Below are 14,034 nucleotides of genomic sequence, written 5' to 3'. Positions count from 1 at the left end.
TGGTGTAAAGTGAGACACAAGACCACTTTTTAAAAACAATCATATTTTTACTGCCCTTTGTCCTGAAGACATTCTGATCATTTCCATTGCTAGGTTACATCCTGAATTAATGGAACGTGTTCGTTTTTATGAGAACGATGAACTGAACGCAACTCGATGACAAATAATGAATTTGAACGGTGAACACGTTCATAATATGAAGACCATCATCATATTCCCCCTTAACCAGTATATTGAACGGGTTACATTTAACAACAAGCGGAGAAAGCAGATTGGCGGGCTGACCGGCGCTGAGAAATGCGCGTCCGGGGTGAACAGCCGGGCGCCTAACTTTCCACCTTAAAACTATGAAATGAACTGAACTATGAACTAGTTCAGATTTTAAATGGTGAACTATGAACGTGAACTATTCATGTTTACTTGTATGAACTGAACTTTGAACCAGTTCATGAGAGGTGTGAACGTGCACAACACTGCCTGTGAAGAACAGCATCATTAACCCCTGAACCAGCGCGGAGAAATGCGCTCCCTGGGCCACAGGGATGAGCCAGCCCCACGCCACTAGCCGCCATGGGTGGAACCAGGACACAAGTGGACACAGGAGCTGAGTCTCTGCGCGCTCTGCGCGCCTGATGGCTCAGTCACGTTCACTGCAGTGAATTATTGATACACGCACATTGTTAGAAGATATTATTAAAACCTGTTAATGACTCAGCTCCTAAGTCCGAGGTTAAATCTAGTGTGAACGTAATTTGCTCCACGTCCAATACACCATACAAATTCGGTTCCACACAGGGTTCGGCCACCCGCGGCTCTGGAGCCGAATGCGGCTCTTCAGCCCCTCTGCAGTGGCTGTACAGTGTTGTGCATATGTTTGTGCGAACGCTGAACTTAACGAATCAGTTTTCCTATTATTAACGTGAACGTAACGATGAACGCAAGTGAACGTCACGTACATTTTTTAAATCATCACCTTATCAGGCCATCATGAAATACCAGGAGCGGGCGTGTGCGTGTGTGTGTGTGTGTCCCGGCGCTCCGACGCCGCCCACTCACTCGGAGAGACCCATCTGATCACAAAAGATGGTCTGATCTAGAGACATGTCGTCTTCTCCTGTTAAACTGAATAAACAGCGCTAACAAACAAGCCCCTGTTTGTGAGGCAATATATTGTCCATAGTGTGCAGGGGTAGGAAACCTTTACTATCAAAAGAGCGAGTGGGCGGGGTCGGACCCGGGACCTACAGGACTGTCTCAGAAAATTAGAATATTGTGATAAAGTTCTTTATTTTCTGTAATGCAATTAAAAAAACAAAAATGTCATGCATTCTGGATTCATTACAAATCAACTGAAATATTGCAAGCCTTTTATTCTTTTAATATTGCTGATTATGGCTTACAGCTTAAGAAAACTCAAATATCCTATCTCTAAATATTAGAATATCATGAAAAAGTATACTAGTAGGGTATTCAACTAATCACTTGAATCGTCTAATTAACTCGAAACACCTGCAAGGGTTTCCTGAGCCTTGAAAAACACTCAGCTTGGTTCAGTAAACTAAATCACAAGTATGGGGAAGACTGCTGATCTGACTGCTGTCCAGAGGACCATCATTGACACCCTCCATCAGGAGGGCAAGACACAAAAAGAAATTTCTCAAAGAGCAAGCTGTTCACAGAGTGCAGTTTCAAAGCACATCCACAAAAAGTCTGTTGGAAGGGGGAAATGTGGCAGGAAACGCTGCACAACCAAGAGAGATGACCGCAGCCTTAACAGCATTGTGAAGAAGGGTCGCTTCCAGAATTTGGGAGAGCTTCAAAGACAGTGGACTGAAGCTGGAGTCCAGGTATCAAAAGCCACTGTTCACAGACGTGTCCGGGAAATGGGCTACAATAGCCGTATTCCCATGGTCAAGCCACTTCTGAACTCAAGACAACGGAAGAAGCGTCTGACTTGGGCTATGGAAAAGAAGCTCTGGACAGTTGCAGAGTGGTCCAAAGTCCTCTTTTCAGACGAAAGCAAGTGTTGTATTTCATTTGGAAGTCAAGGCGCCAGAGTCTGGAGAAAGGCTGGAGAGGAGCAAAATCCAAGTTGCTTGAAATCCAGTGTGAAGTTCCCACAGTCAGTGATGGTTTGGGGAGCCATGTCAGCTGCTGGTGTTGGTCCACTGTGTTTCATCAAGTCCAGAGTAAATGCAGCTGTGTACCAAGAGATTTTAGAGCACTACATGCTTCCGTCTGCTGAAAAGCTCTATGGAGATGAGGATTTCATTTTCCAGCATGATCTGGCACCTGCCCACAGTGCCAAAACCACCAGTAACTGGTGTACTGACCATGGCATTACTGTCCTCGATTGGCCTGCCAATTCCCCTGACCTGAACCCCATAGAGAATTTGTGGGGTATTATGAAGAAGAAGCTGAAAGACACCAGACCCAACAATGCAAATGAGCTAAAGGCCGCTGTTGAAGCATCCTGGGCATCCATAAACCCTAAGCAATGCCCCAGGCTGATTGCCTCCATGCCACGCCGCATTGATGCAGTAATCCGTGCAAAAGGATTCCCAACCAAGTACTGAGTGCATTAATGGACATTTTCAAATGTTTGATTTTGTTTTGCTGTTATAAATCTTTTTTTTACTTGGTCTGAGGAAATATTCTAATTTTTTGAGATAGGATTTTTGAGTTTTCTTAAGCTGTAAGCCATAATCAGCAATATTAAAAGAATAAAAGGCTTGCAATATTTCAGTTGATTTGTAATGAATCCAGAATGCATGACATTTTTGTTTTTTTAATTGCATTACAGAAAATAAAGAACTTTATCACAATATTCTAATTTTCTGAGACAGTCCTGTATATACAGTCTATGCCCGGGACCGGAGCGCTCGCCCCACCCACCCACACACGCACACACACACACACACACACACACACACACACACACACACACACACACACACACACATACACACACACACACACACACACTGAGCAACGTCCTCAGTGTGTTTTGTGTCCCGAGGTGCACCTCATGAGTCATTGAGTTCAGTCTCTTCATCGATGCAGAGTCCACATCGTGATGCATCTTAGAATCGAGACATTTCCAGACCTCTAGTGTGGAACGTGGTGAAACTGAACCCTTTCAGGACCCTGAGAAAAGAAAAAAAATTGATCCTGCAGCACACATCATCGTGCGGCGCACATGGTCCTGCGGCTCACTTCCTCCTGCGGCACACATCGTCCTGCTGCGTACATCGTCCTGCGGCGCACATCGTCCTGCACATCGTCCTGCAGCGCACTTCATCCTGCTGCGCACATCGTCCTTCAGCGCACATCATCCTGGGTCGCACATCGGCGCACATCGTCCTTCAGCTCACATCATCCTGCTGCACACTTCATCCTGCTGCACATTGTCCTGTGGCGCACATGGTCCTGCGGCTCACATCATCCTGCGGCGCACATCATCTTGCGGCGCACATCATCCTGCGGTGCACATCGTCCTGCGGCGCACATCGTCTTGCGGCTCACATCATCCTGCAGCGCACATCATCTTGTGGCGCACATCATCCTGCTGTGCACGTCCTGCGGCGCACATCATCCTGGGGCGCACATCGGCACACATCGTCCTACAGCGCACACCATCCTGCGGTGCACATCATCCTGCGGCACATCGTCCTGCTGCGCACATCATCCTGGGGCGCACATCGGCACACATCGTCCTACAGCGCACATCATCCTGCTGCGCACTTCATCCTGCGGCACATCGTCCTGCTGCGCACATCATCTTGTGGCGCACATCATCCTGCAGCGCACACCATCCTGCGGTGCACATCATCCTGCTGCGCACTTCATCCTGCGGCACATCATCCTGCAGCGCACATCATCCTTCGATGCACATTATCCTGCTGCATACATCATCCTGCAGCGCACATCGTCCTGCAGCGCACATCGTCCTGCGGCTCACATCTTCCTGTGGCGCATGCACTTCATCTGCACATCATCGTGCAGAGCACTTCATTCTGGCGCACATCATCCTGCAGCGCACATCATCCTGCGGCACACATCGTCCTGAGGCACATGTCCTGTGGCGCACATCATCCTGCGGTGCATTCACTTCATCCTTCGGCGCACATCATCCTGCGGCGCACATAGTCCTGTGGCCCTTCGAGCGAGCACTTCATCCGTCGGTGCACATCTTGGCACATCGGCGCACATCGTCCTGCAGCGCACATCATCCTGCAGCGCACATCATCCTGCAGCTCACATCATCCTGCAGCACACATCATCCTGCAGCACACATCATCCTGCAGCTCACATCATCCTGCGGTGCACATCATCCTGCTGCGTACATCATCCTGCGGCGCACTTCATCCTGCGGCGCACATCATCCTGCAGCGCACATCATCCTGCAGCACACATCATCCTGCAGCACACATCATCCTGCAGCTCACATCATCCTGCGGTGCACATCATCCTGCTGCGTACATCATCCTGCGGCGCACTTCATCCTGCGGCGCACATCATCCTGCAGCGCACATCATCCTGGGGCTGGACATAGAGCTAGAAGTTCCACCCCACATAACAGCCTTTTGATTAGAATTGATATTCTAACATTTAACAATACAGGACAAAATCGATTTATGTATGTGGGTGTAGATACAGCATTAAAGTCAAGTTATTTTGAGAAGTGATGGCCTATTTCAATGGCAAGATAAAAAATAAAAAAATCAACAGAAGAATACGTAAGCGTATTGCAATTGTGTGCATTTGTTTTTTTTTGTTTTTTGGGGCGCTGCCCGGAGGGGGTCTCGCCCGGGGCGCAATTCCATGTAGAATCGCCACTGGGTGGAGGTGAAGAGCGTCCTTTATGGGACAGCAGTGATGTCACTAATAAAGAAAATACACTGATACTCTGCCGCTGCTGCTGTGGATAACACAATGTGTGAGATCAGAAATCGCTGAACCCTCGTTTCCTCCGCATCCTTCCAATCTCATGCACATCGTGAAGAACCCCGCACCGGTGTCACGGCAGTATTTATCCATTTAGAGCATCGGACCGATTCCCTCACATCAGGGGATCCTTGCCTCCACTCAGGGATATTATTTGGAAAGTTTCTTCGTTTCTTGTAAGTGATCTCCTGCGCTGTGCGCGCTCTCCGCGCTTCTCTGTGCTATATAACTATATATAAATTTATAACCTGTGTTATAAAATATGGTTTGCGGCTCCAGACAGATTTAATTCTAGGGAAGAGGGGGCAATATGACTCTTTCGATAGTAAAGGTGGCCTACCCCTGCCCTGAGCAAACTTAGTGAGAAGTTAGTCCCTAAAGTTAGTTTGTGCCTATAGCTTTGTAAAGTTGTAATCGGCACTAGGCTTCCTACAGAGACCAGTGTGTGCCTTCCTGTTTTCATCCGCAGTCTATTTGTGGGGACGAAGCATGGACGCTGTATAAAACAACGTTTTGTATATTTGTGTTAAGTGTTTCAACAACACCCTGACACCTCTTCCCAATATTAACTTGATCATGTGAAAAGAAACGGGATTAGGTCACACAGATAATTTAAGTTATATGCATGTTTATCATAAGATCATGTTAGGTGCTTGTGAAATATGGACACAGACCTTAAACCGCTTCCAGTTGCGTTCATGGTGTGGAACTCATTGTTTCCATTATTCTGACCACATGAACACACACAACTGGTAGAAAAGTATCAAATATAACATCGTAGTTCTTTACAACTTTTTGCGGCAGGTTCCACAAACTAAAACAGAAAACACGTGTATGTTAGATGTTTACAGCTGAGTCAATCCTGTGTGTGTGTGGAAACTGAGGCCTGCTCGTCATTGGTCAGCTCCTCACTTTGCAAACACCAATCAGATGAAGCGAAGAAGCAGACGAAGAGGGAAGTTGTTGAGTCTGATCAGAGAACCTGCAGCTTCCCCTCCAGCAGGAAGCGTGTCTTCCCGAAGTGTTTGTTTTTGCTGCAGCTGCATCTTCGGAGAGACCACATTTGTCTGCAGGATGGAGTCGTCTCTGGAGTTTTCCAACTCTTTAGGCAGTGTGTCCTCTCAGAGCCGCTGTCGGACTTTTAAGGTGCTGGTGATCGGAGACTCCGGGGTGGGGAAGACCTGCCTCACACACCGGCTCTGCGCCGGACAGTTCCCAAGCAGAGTGGAGGCCACCATCGGGGTGGACTTCCGCGAGAGGCCGCTGGACGTCGATGGAGAAATATTAAAGGTAACCGGTGAATTGTATGCGTCTCTAAACTTCTATGAGTCAATGTTAATGGGACCACTGACCGCACAAGCCTTTGCGCACATCCAAGGAGCTCTTTTATTTTGAAAACTTAGAAGACTACCTGCCGACAAAACAGCCACTTGTGGATTTGAGTCAACCTGCACCAACAGTAACCAGCCAACATCCAGGAGCTCGAGGAAAAACTAACCTGTCTCACGACGGTCTAATCCCAGCTCACGTTCCCTATTAGTGGGTGAACTATCCAACGCTTGGTGAGTTCTGCTTCACAATGATAGGAAGAGCCGACATCCAAGGATCTGGATGTGACTACCTGTGTGACTAAACTTTGTTAAGAGTCTTACAGGAGACGTAATTAATATCAGGTTTGGCTTTTAATATATAATGTTTGGATCCCAAAACTGAGACCTGTCAAATATCTTTGTTCAATTCCAGTTTCAGTGCAAACAAATTCCTGGTCCCACAAAACCGTTGTAGTGTGATAGACGAACATTATCTTAGTGTGACTGGGCCACTGCATGTTTGCTTTTTCTACAAGGCCTTGTCAAAAAATAGTCTACACAATTCCTAGATAAGAGTGAAATTAATGTTAAACTATGCTGTGTCTTTAAAATGCAATATTTCATTCTGTTCTGATATTTTAGTTTTCTGCCACACATGCACATAAAATATATTTGGGTTTGGTGGCAGCATGCTTTGGTCATTCTTAATAAAACCAAAATAGTTTGTGAGGTAAAGAGGAAGAACATGAAACTATGTGGAAATGGCTCATTTATCATTTTCTTGCGAGTTTACTTCTACATACTCTCATTTAAAGACATTGTTTTGAGTATAATAAATAAAATCCTATAAACTGGGTCTTATCTGTGTCCAAGCTTCTGAAATATTGACTGGAGTAAAGAAAAACATGTGGTTTGTTTTACAACAGGCCGTTAATGCAAAATCTAAGAATCTCATCAGAGAAAAAGACACGAACTCTGGTTCCCTATATAACAGTGGTTAGATTATATTTTCCTTATTTAAAAAAAAGGTGAAAAAAACATTTCGAACAACTTTATTAACAATGATGTGTAAGGTTAAAATGATACCTTCAATCAAAGAACTTGTTCAACAGGACTGAACCTGGTACATGCTCTGTGTTTACTTGATAATATTTAAAGGTACATGCTGATATCACTGTGGGGACATGTTCAACACATATCATAGTACAATATTCATATATCTTAAAGCTTTCTAATATGCACACTCACTATTTCTCTTATGCACCTCATCCAGGACCTAAGCAGAGGCACAATTATCATCTCAAATGCCCTCTAGTCCAATGAACATACTTAAATCGTGTTTAATTTCTATGACGTAAGATATTGGTTTTCTTTAGGAACAACTAACAACTTATGATGTTCCTATTTACCCCACATACCACGTTGGTTTTATGTCCATGTACATTGTCCTGGCAAGGAGCCAATATTGGCCCAAAATTCATAAATGATTGTATTTGCAGGAAACAGGATGTTTATCATATGATCGCAGCAATTGGTTTATAATACATTGAGTATCAGTGATTGTTTAGGAATCTTTGACATGTTGTAGGGGCTTAAAATGCTTGTCATACTGAAAATATGTTCTTCAGTTTGGTGAGGCTCAAAGCACTACTAAACTAAAATTAAATCAATGGCGAAAATAAAAAAATTGAAATTAAATAATATAAAATCGTGTGCTATGAAAACAGGATTTGAACAGAACTCTTTTACTGTATTTTGTTTTGGGACCAGTTTATGATAAAGACGAGTTTTGAACCAAATCATTGACGGTGCTTAAACAACTTCATCAGATTTTAGTTAAGTGTGAGGTTTTTTAAACTGTGACTTTATCATCTCTTATACATTAGTTTATCCTCTGTTGGCTCATAATATTCAGAGAGGCTCTGCTGAAATGACACAGACTTAATCTGTTTCACGCTGAGTGAGTGAGAATTCTTGGGATGTCAGAGAATCAGCGTAGATGCTCGAGCTGGCAGAACGAACGCAGACACTGAGGATGAGGACACGCTGGATTCTACTGACGTGTCGGCTCCTAATCAACATAGGCAGTTTTCTCATTGGATCTGAACGGTTGATAAAGGATTGTTATGGTTTTATTTAAAGTTGGTGAGTGTAAGTGGGGTTGTGTTGTTTCCTGTGTGTGAAGAAATGAACTCATGACAGAGGACTTATCTGTCAGTGGAGACTGAAGAACTGTTTATAGCTTCAGGGCATAGGAGGCTTCAACCTTTGTTCCCATCAAGTTTCTTCAGTTCATTTTCAATCAGTGGTGGATCAGTTACATGTCCAATACTAACAATAAAACATCTGGCCTCTGGGCCCGCCCCGGATTTGAGTGCATTATGTTAAAAATCCTGAAATGTGAATGGTTTTTAAAAGAAGTGTCCAAACAATGTTTTTTATTAACACGGCCAGTAACTGACGCAAGATCTTTTCGCAAGGCTTCGGCCCAAGTCGAAGTCATGTCAACCAAGACGACTCGGTCTAGACAAGTGTCAAGGATTTGAAGTGTGAAGTCTCAAATTAAGTCTCCAGTCGGTGAAGACAGATCTCAAATCAAGACATGTCTGACGTGCTGTTGAGGTGAAGTCTGGAGTCAGTCCAGAAAGGAGCCAAGTCAGTCAAAACAAGTCTCAAGACCTTCTGGGGAAAAGCCTGAATCTAGTCAGAGACAAAAGTTGTGTCAAGTTCCATTTGTTGGAGCAGTCCCACCACTTCAGCTTGACAGACTAATGTATAGGAGAATGTCTAGTCAGTGGAGAGCGCAGCTGGGTTAGCAATGTATTCAAGAAGTATATGAAAGGACACCCATCCACACTTGTTGTGATGTAGATGCTGGACAGAAGCGATGAAAAGGGTCAGGTTCTGTCCCAGGTAATGTTTTGGTCACTGGCCCATCTTCTTCACGGCCTATTTCAAGGCAAACACCCAAACACATCTAAGCTGTCTCCTCTGTGCAAGGCCCTTCTTCTATATTCTGCATGAACTGCTCCGTGAGACCTGCTGCGTCTACCAGACTTTAAAGGTTCAGTGTGTAAGATTTAGGTGAAAGGGATCTATTGGCAGAAATTGAATACCAAATTATCTTACTGATGTTTTTACTAGTGTGTTTCATCTAAATTCTACGAATTGTTGATTTCCTTAATCTAGAATAGGTCCTTTTTATATTTACATCTGGAGCGGGTCATCTCTATAGAGGCAGCCATTTTTTTTTACGGTATCCCAACCTGGACAAACCTAACACCTTTTGAGTTTTTATGACAACTGAAACCTACCACAGGTTCTGTTCCATGATTGGAAGGGGAGGGTGAGTTGAGGGGTGTTCAGCTGCAACATGCAACTTTACCACTAGATGTCACTAAATTCGACACACTGAACCTTTAAACTTGACTTATTTCAAGTGTCAAGTAGTAAAAGTAGGTGACATGTAGTAGGATGTGGAACATGGATTTACTGTATAATCATAGGTTTCGTGCAGAGTCACATGGTTTATCATTGATTTGAACTCTAAATCATTGATTTGTGTTTTCAGAGGAAACTGTGACAAAGACTCAGAGTATATCACGTCAACTTGTTTATTCCGTATCTTTGTTCCTCTCAGTGATGACTCAGTGTATGTCGCTGTGCATGTTACTGTCTGTACTGATTATTTCAACACACCGTCCCTTTTGTGTGCCTCGTCATTTATTTCCTCTTTCTCACGTCTTCTTCTCTAGGCCACCTCAGTGCCAGTCAGTGCGTTCCAAAGGGGAAAGTGGTCTGAGATGTTTTGACACTACTGAGTACTGCGTTGTAGTAGTTGTCAACTATTTCCGAGAAGTAGTCGACTAGTCAATTAATCCGGTGAAATATTTTTCCGACCCATGTCAATGTGCGACAGAGCCAGAACATTTAGTGGTGTGATGTTTAGTGAATTCTCAGCTTGACATTTGCCTTCCTTCTTCACTTTGTTGCCGCTTTTCCTCACTATGTTTGCTGGTGTTGGCCATGAGCGGGTGTAGCTTTACATGGTTCTCGCAAAGCGCTGGTATAGCTGTTGTACATTAGGACAGCCTGAACTACCTTCCATCTTACTGTCTTATCTGCACAGGTTAAATATTTCCATACTGTTGATTTTAATCGTGCATTTGAATCTGGTCGTATGGCAACGTTTCTTCATGGCTCTTGCACTTGCTGCATGTCTGCTGCTTTAGCAGTGTTAAAGTGTTAAATTTGGACATGATAACTACGACTTGACAAATGTGTCAATAACAAGAGCGCCCCCAGCTGCATATCTGCTGTAGATACCTTTGCTTTATCACTGCACTGTACCCGCAGATGAACGACTAGCCTACGATGCACAGGGTCTACTTTTGCTTTTGATAGTTGACAAGTCGAGTTGTATGTGTAACTACCACACTGAGTATGTTAACGTTTATTTTGTTTCTCTTGCCCTCAGCTCCAGCTGTGGGACACAGCGGGACAGGAGCGCTTTCGTAAGTCCATGGTGCAGCATTACTATCGAAACGTCCACGCCGTGCTCTTCATTTATGATGTCACCTACCCCGCCAGTTTCAGTGGCCTGGTTTCCTGGATAGAAGAGTGCAGGCAGAACTCAGTGGGACAGAAAATCCCCAGGTAACTGTCAGTTTCCTGTGTGTGTAGTCATTGATCAAATCAATCAAATGTTTGTTGTGTGAATCATCATTTGTCCCTTTCCACTGACTGCTCTCCTCGCAGGTTCCTGGTGGGCAACAAAAGTGACCTCCGTGACCCCAGAACGACTGAGGGCCAGGTGAGCCAGGCTCAGGCGATGAGCTTCGCCAAGGCCCATGGCATGATGTTCTTTGAGACGTCGGCCAAAAACCCGCCAATCAAGCGTGTGAACGGACAGCGAGGAGACGGAGAAGATTCATATCAGCTGGATAAGGTGGAGGACATTGTCATCGCTGTCGGCGCCAAGCTGAAGCGACAGAAAAAACCTTTGGCAGCGAACTCTGTGATGTACAGTGGATCCTTTAAAGTCCTGAGCAAGAAAAGAGCAGATAAAGAGCAGTGGACCTGCTGCTGAGACACAGAGGGAGGAGAGACTGTTGGACTTATTAGCTCTTTATACGAGTGTGTAAGAGAATATATGTAAACACTTTCATTTCTCACCAAACACAACTTTAACATATAAAATATAGTGTCTTTTAGTCCCTTGCAGAACTTAACTATTTATAAAAAGAAGTGAAATGTCCTACTTGGATATGTTTTTATATATTTGTGATTTTATTGTTTGCAATAGTTGCAAAATAAAGAAATGTGAATGTAGATGTTATTCAGCAGAGGTTCTGATCCAAATTACTTTTCAGTGCAGTGACAGCAGCATGTGTGGTGTCACTGGGGACCTAACTCTTATGGCCCGGTCACACGTATGCTAATATTAAAGTACAACATTTGAATCACAAGGTGAAACTCATAATGTGACTCAGTAGTGTGCATAGCCTTCGTCATCCAGGAACTGCCTACACATTCTGGTCACATGAGGCCGGGCATTGTCCTGCACCAGGAGGAACCCCACTGCCCCAGCGTCAGGTCTGTCATCCGCTCTGAGGATTTCATCCCGGTACCTAACAGCCGTCAGGGTACTGCTGGCTATGATATGGAGATCTGTGCGACCCTCCAAGGATACCCCCCCCCCCCCCCCCCCACCACCACCACCACCACCACCACGATGCCTCCAGACTCTTTCACGTCTATCACATTGTGCTCAGTGTGAACCTGCTCTCATCTGTGAAGAGAATTGGGTACCAGTCTTTGACCTGCGAATTCTGTTGTTCTCTGGCGATTGCAATTGAGCTGCACGGTGCTGGGCTGTGAGCACAGGTCCCACTAGAGGATGAAGGGACCTAATGCCCCCCTCATGACAGTTTGGTCAGAAACGTACACACCAGTAGCCTGCTGGAGGTCATTTTTTTGGGCTCTGGCAGTGCTCCTCCTGTTCCTCCTTTCACAAAGGAGCAGGTTACTGTCTTGCGGCTGGGTTGATGCCCTTCTTCGTGTACCGGGAGACACAGCAAACCTTCTTGCGACTGCACGTATGGATGTGCCAACCTGATTGTGCTGCAGGTACCACCTCAAGCTACCAGTATTGACAAGGGCACCAGCAGAACACAAACCTAGAGAAGAATGAGTCAGGAAGGATAAGGAGAGAGCAACTGTCTTTGGCCAGCACATGCAAAACCATTCCCTTTTTGGGGGGTTCTTGCTTTTATTGATTCACAATCACATGTACTTCCTAAATGGACAGATTGTTATCCCAGAAGTCTAACTTACTTGTTATACTGTGACGATTTAGTGTTCCCTTAATTTTGTTTAAAGTAGTTATATATATTAAGATTTAGTGCTATACAAATAAAAAAGGGGAGAAATTAATTGAATTAGCTCCAGCTCCCCCTGAGGATAAGCAGTAGACTATAGATATAAGACAGAGGACCTATCAGACCCTATAGTGCTACAAAAACGCTATGTTAAATAATATGGCCCAATGCTGATGCCACTTTAACGTAACAATGGAATTTTTGTTTCTGAAAGCGATGACCTCATAGTATGGAATCTGCTGAAAACCAATCACACGAGACAAAGACCATCATCTAATGTGGTTTAATCCAGATTTTTTGCATGAGGCCCTTTAATTTTTGGTGCACAGGACTTTAATCTGCACACGTCTTGATGATATGACTGCTTAACATGGGAGTCTGTCCCGTCTCTACCATCCCTCACATAAAGGACACTGGCCCCAGCTGAAATCTGATTGGCCCCTCTGAACCGCCCCTCTCCAGTCAGTAGTCTTTTCTCTTTTTAAATAAACTAGTCACTTACTAACGATATTTATTTTAAAGTACTCTAAATTATTGATCAAGAACCAAATTGCATCGATGTGTGGCTTTGCTCAAATCTATAGATCTAACCGTAAACAAGGAAGGACTTAGATTTTCCCCTTACTGAATTAGGAATTGTCCGTGGATGTTGGACATAGAATTGCCCCTTTATGGCCCCAGTTTTAGAAACTTTCGAGATCTGTCACTTGCTCCTCAGCTATAGTCCAACAGGTTTTATGTACAGAAGCCTGTCTGAATATTAAGAGCCCTGGAAACTCAAAATACTGCAGCTTTAAAGTCACAGTTTATCTACAGCATTTACTGTGTCTGTGATGTTATATGACATATTTTCAAGGAGAAGTGTACAGCCTGGTTTATGGAAAATGACACTGAAAAGCACAACTCAAACCCACTAGATAAAAATGCAGTATTCTCCATATATGACTTCCCTGATTCGCTATTCTTTGTGTTGCTGTGTATAAAGCAGTGGTCTAACGTTTCCCCACCGTCTAATCCAGCCTGTTGAGTGTTTCCACACAGCTCCGTGTCTAACTAGTCATGTCCTCACAGCAGTCATGCACCGGTCATTTGCATAAGCAGTGTGGGCGATGGAAATGTGTGTTGTAATTCTTAGTGTAATCGATGATTCAGAGGTCGTCACATGATGAGGGCAAGCCTCTTGATCCTACAGCACACAGGCCGTTGTGTATCTGTGCAGCTGAGTGAGCATGAGTGTGCACAAGTCAGTGTCACATTGGTGCAACATTCACCAGCCCGGTGGCAGATTATTTTCTCTGCCCCACAGGGAAGCCTGGAAGAGGAAGAGGAGAAAACATGTCAGTGTTTATTTCCTAAATCTGCCTCAATCAAAAAATGAATAAAAACTGACTAAACAA

General features: G+C 44.4%; 1 protein-coding gene across 1 annotated transcript; it reads left to right on the top strand.

Annotated features, from left to right (window-relative positions):
- Positions 1 to 5,926: 5,926 nt before the first annotated feature.
- On the top strand, positions 5,927 to 11,599 carry LOC128436821 (ras-related protein Rab-33B). The gene is made up of 3 exons (XM_053418709.1): positions 5,927 to 6,237; positions 10,735 to 10,913; positions 11,016 to 11,599. Exons 1-3 carry the CDS (start codon positions 6,022 to 6,024, stop codon positions 11,344 to 11,346), a joined length of 726 nt encoding a protein of 241 aa, XP_053274684.1. The 5' UTR covers positions 5,927 to 6,021; the 3' UTR covers positions 11,347 to 11,599.
- The last annotated feature ends 2,435 nt before the right edge of the window (positions 11,600 to 14,034 follow it).

The sequence above is a fragment of the Pleuronectes platessa genome, chromosome 3 (assembly GCF_947347685.1).
Source record: "Pleuronectes platessa chromosome 3, fPlePla1.1, whole genome shotgun sequence".
Lineage (NCBI taxonomy): Eukaryota > Metazoa > Chordata > Actinopteri > Pleuronectiformes > Pleuronectidae > Pleuronectes > Pleuronectes platessa.
This window is presented reverse-complemented; position numbering and strand designations above follow the sequence as displayed.

Bases quoted from the DNA above. Each gene is read 5' to 3' on its own strand.
- LOC128436821 (XM_053418709.1), top strand. From the start codon at position 6,022: ATGGAGTCGTCTCTGGAGTTTTCCAACTCTTTAGGCAGTGTGTCCTCT. The intron at 6,238-10,734 runs GTAACCGGTGAA...TCTTGCCCTCAG, and splicing joins TCGATGGAGAAATATTAAAG to CTCCAGCTGTGGGACACAGC. The intron at 10,914-11,015 runs GTAACTGTCAGT...CTCTCCTCGCAG, and splicing joins GTGGGACAGAAAATCCCCAG to GTTCCTGGTGGGCAACAAAA.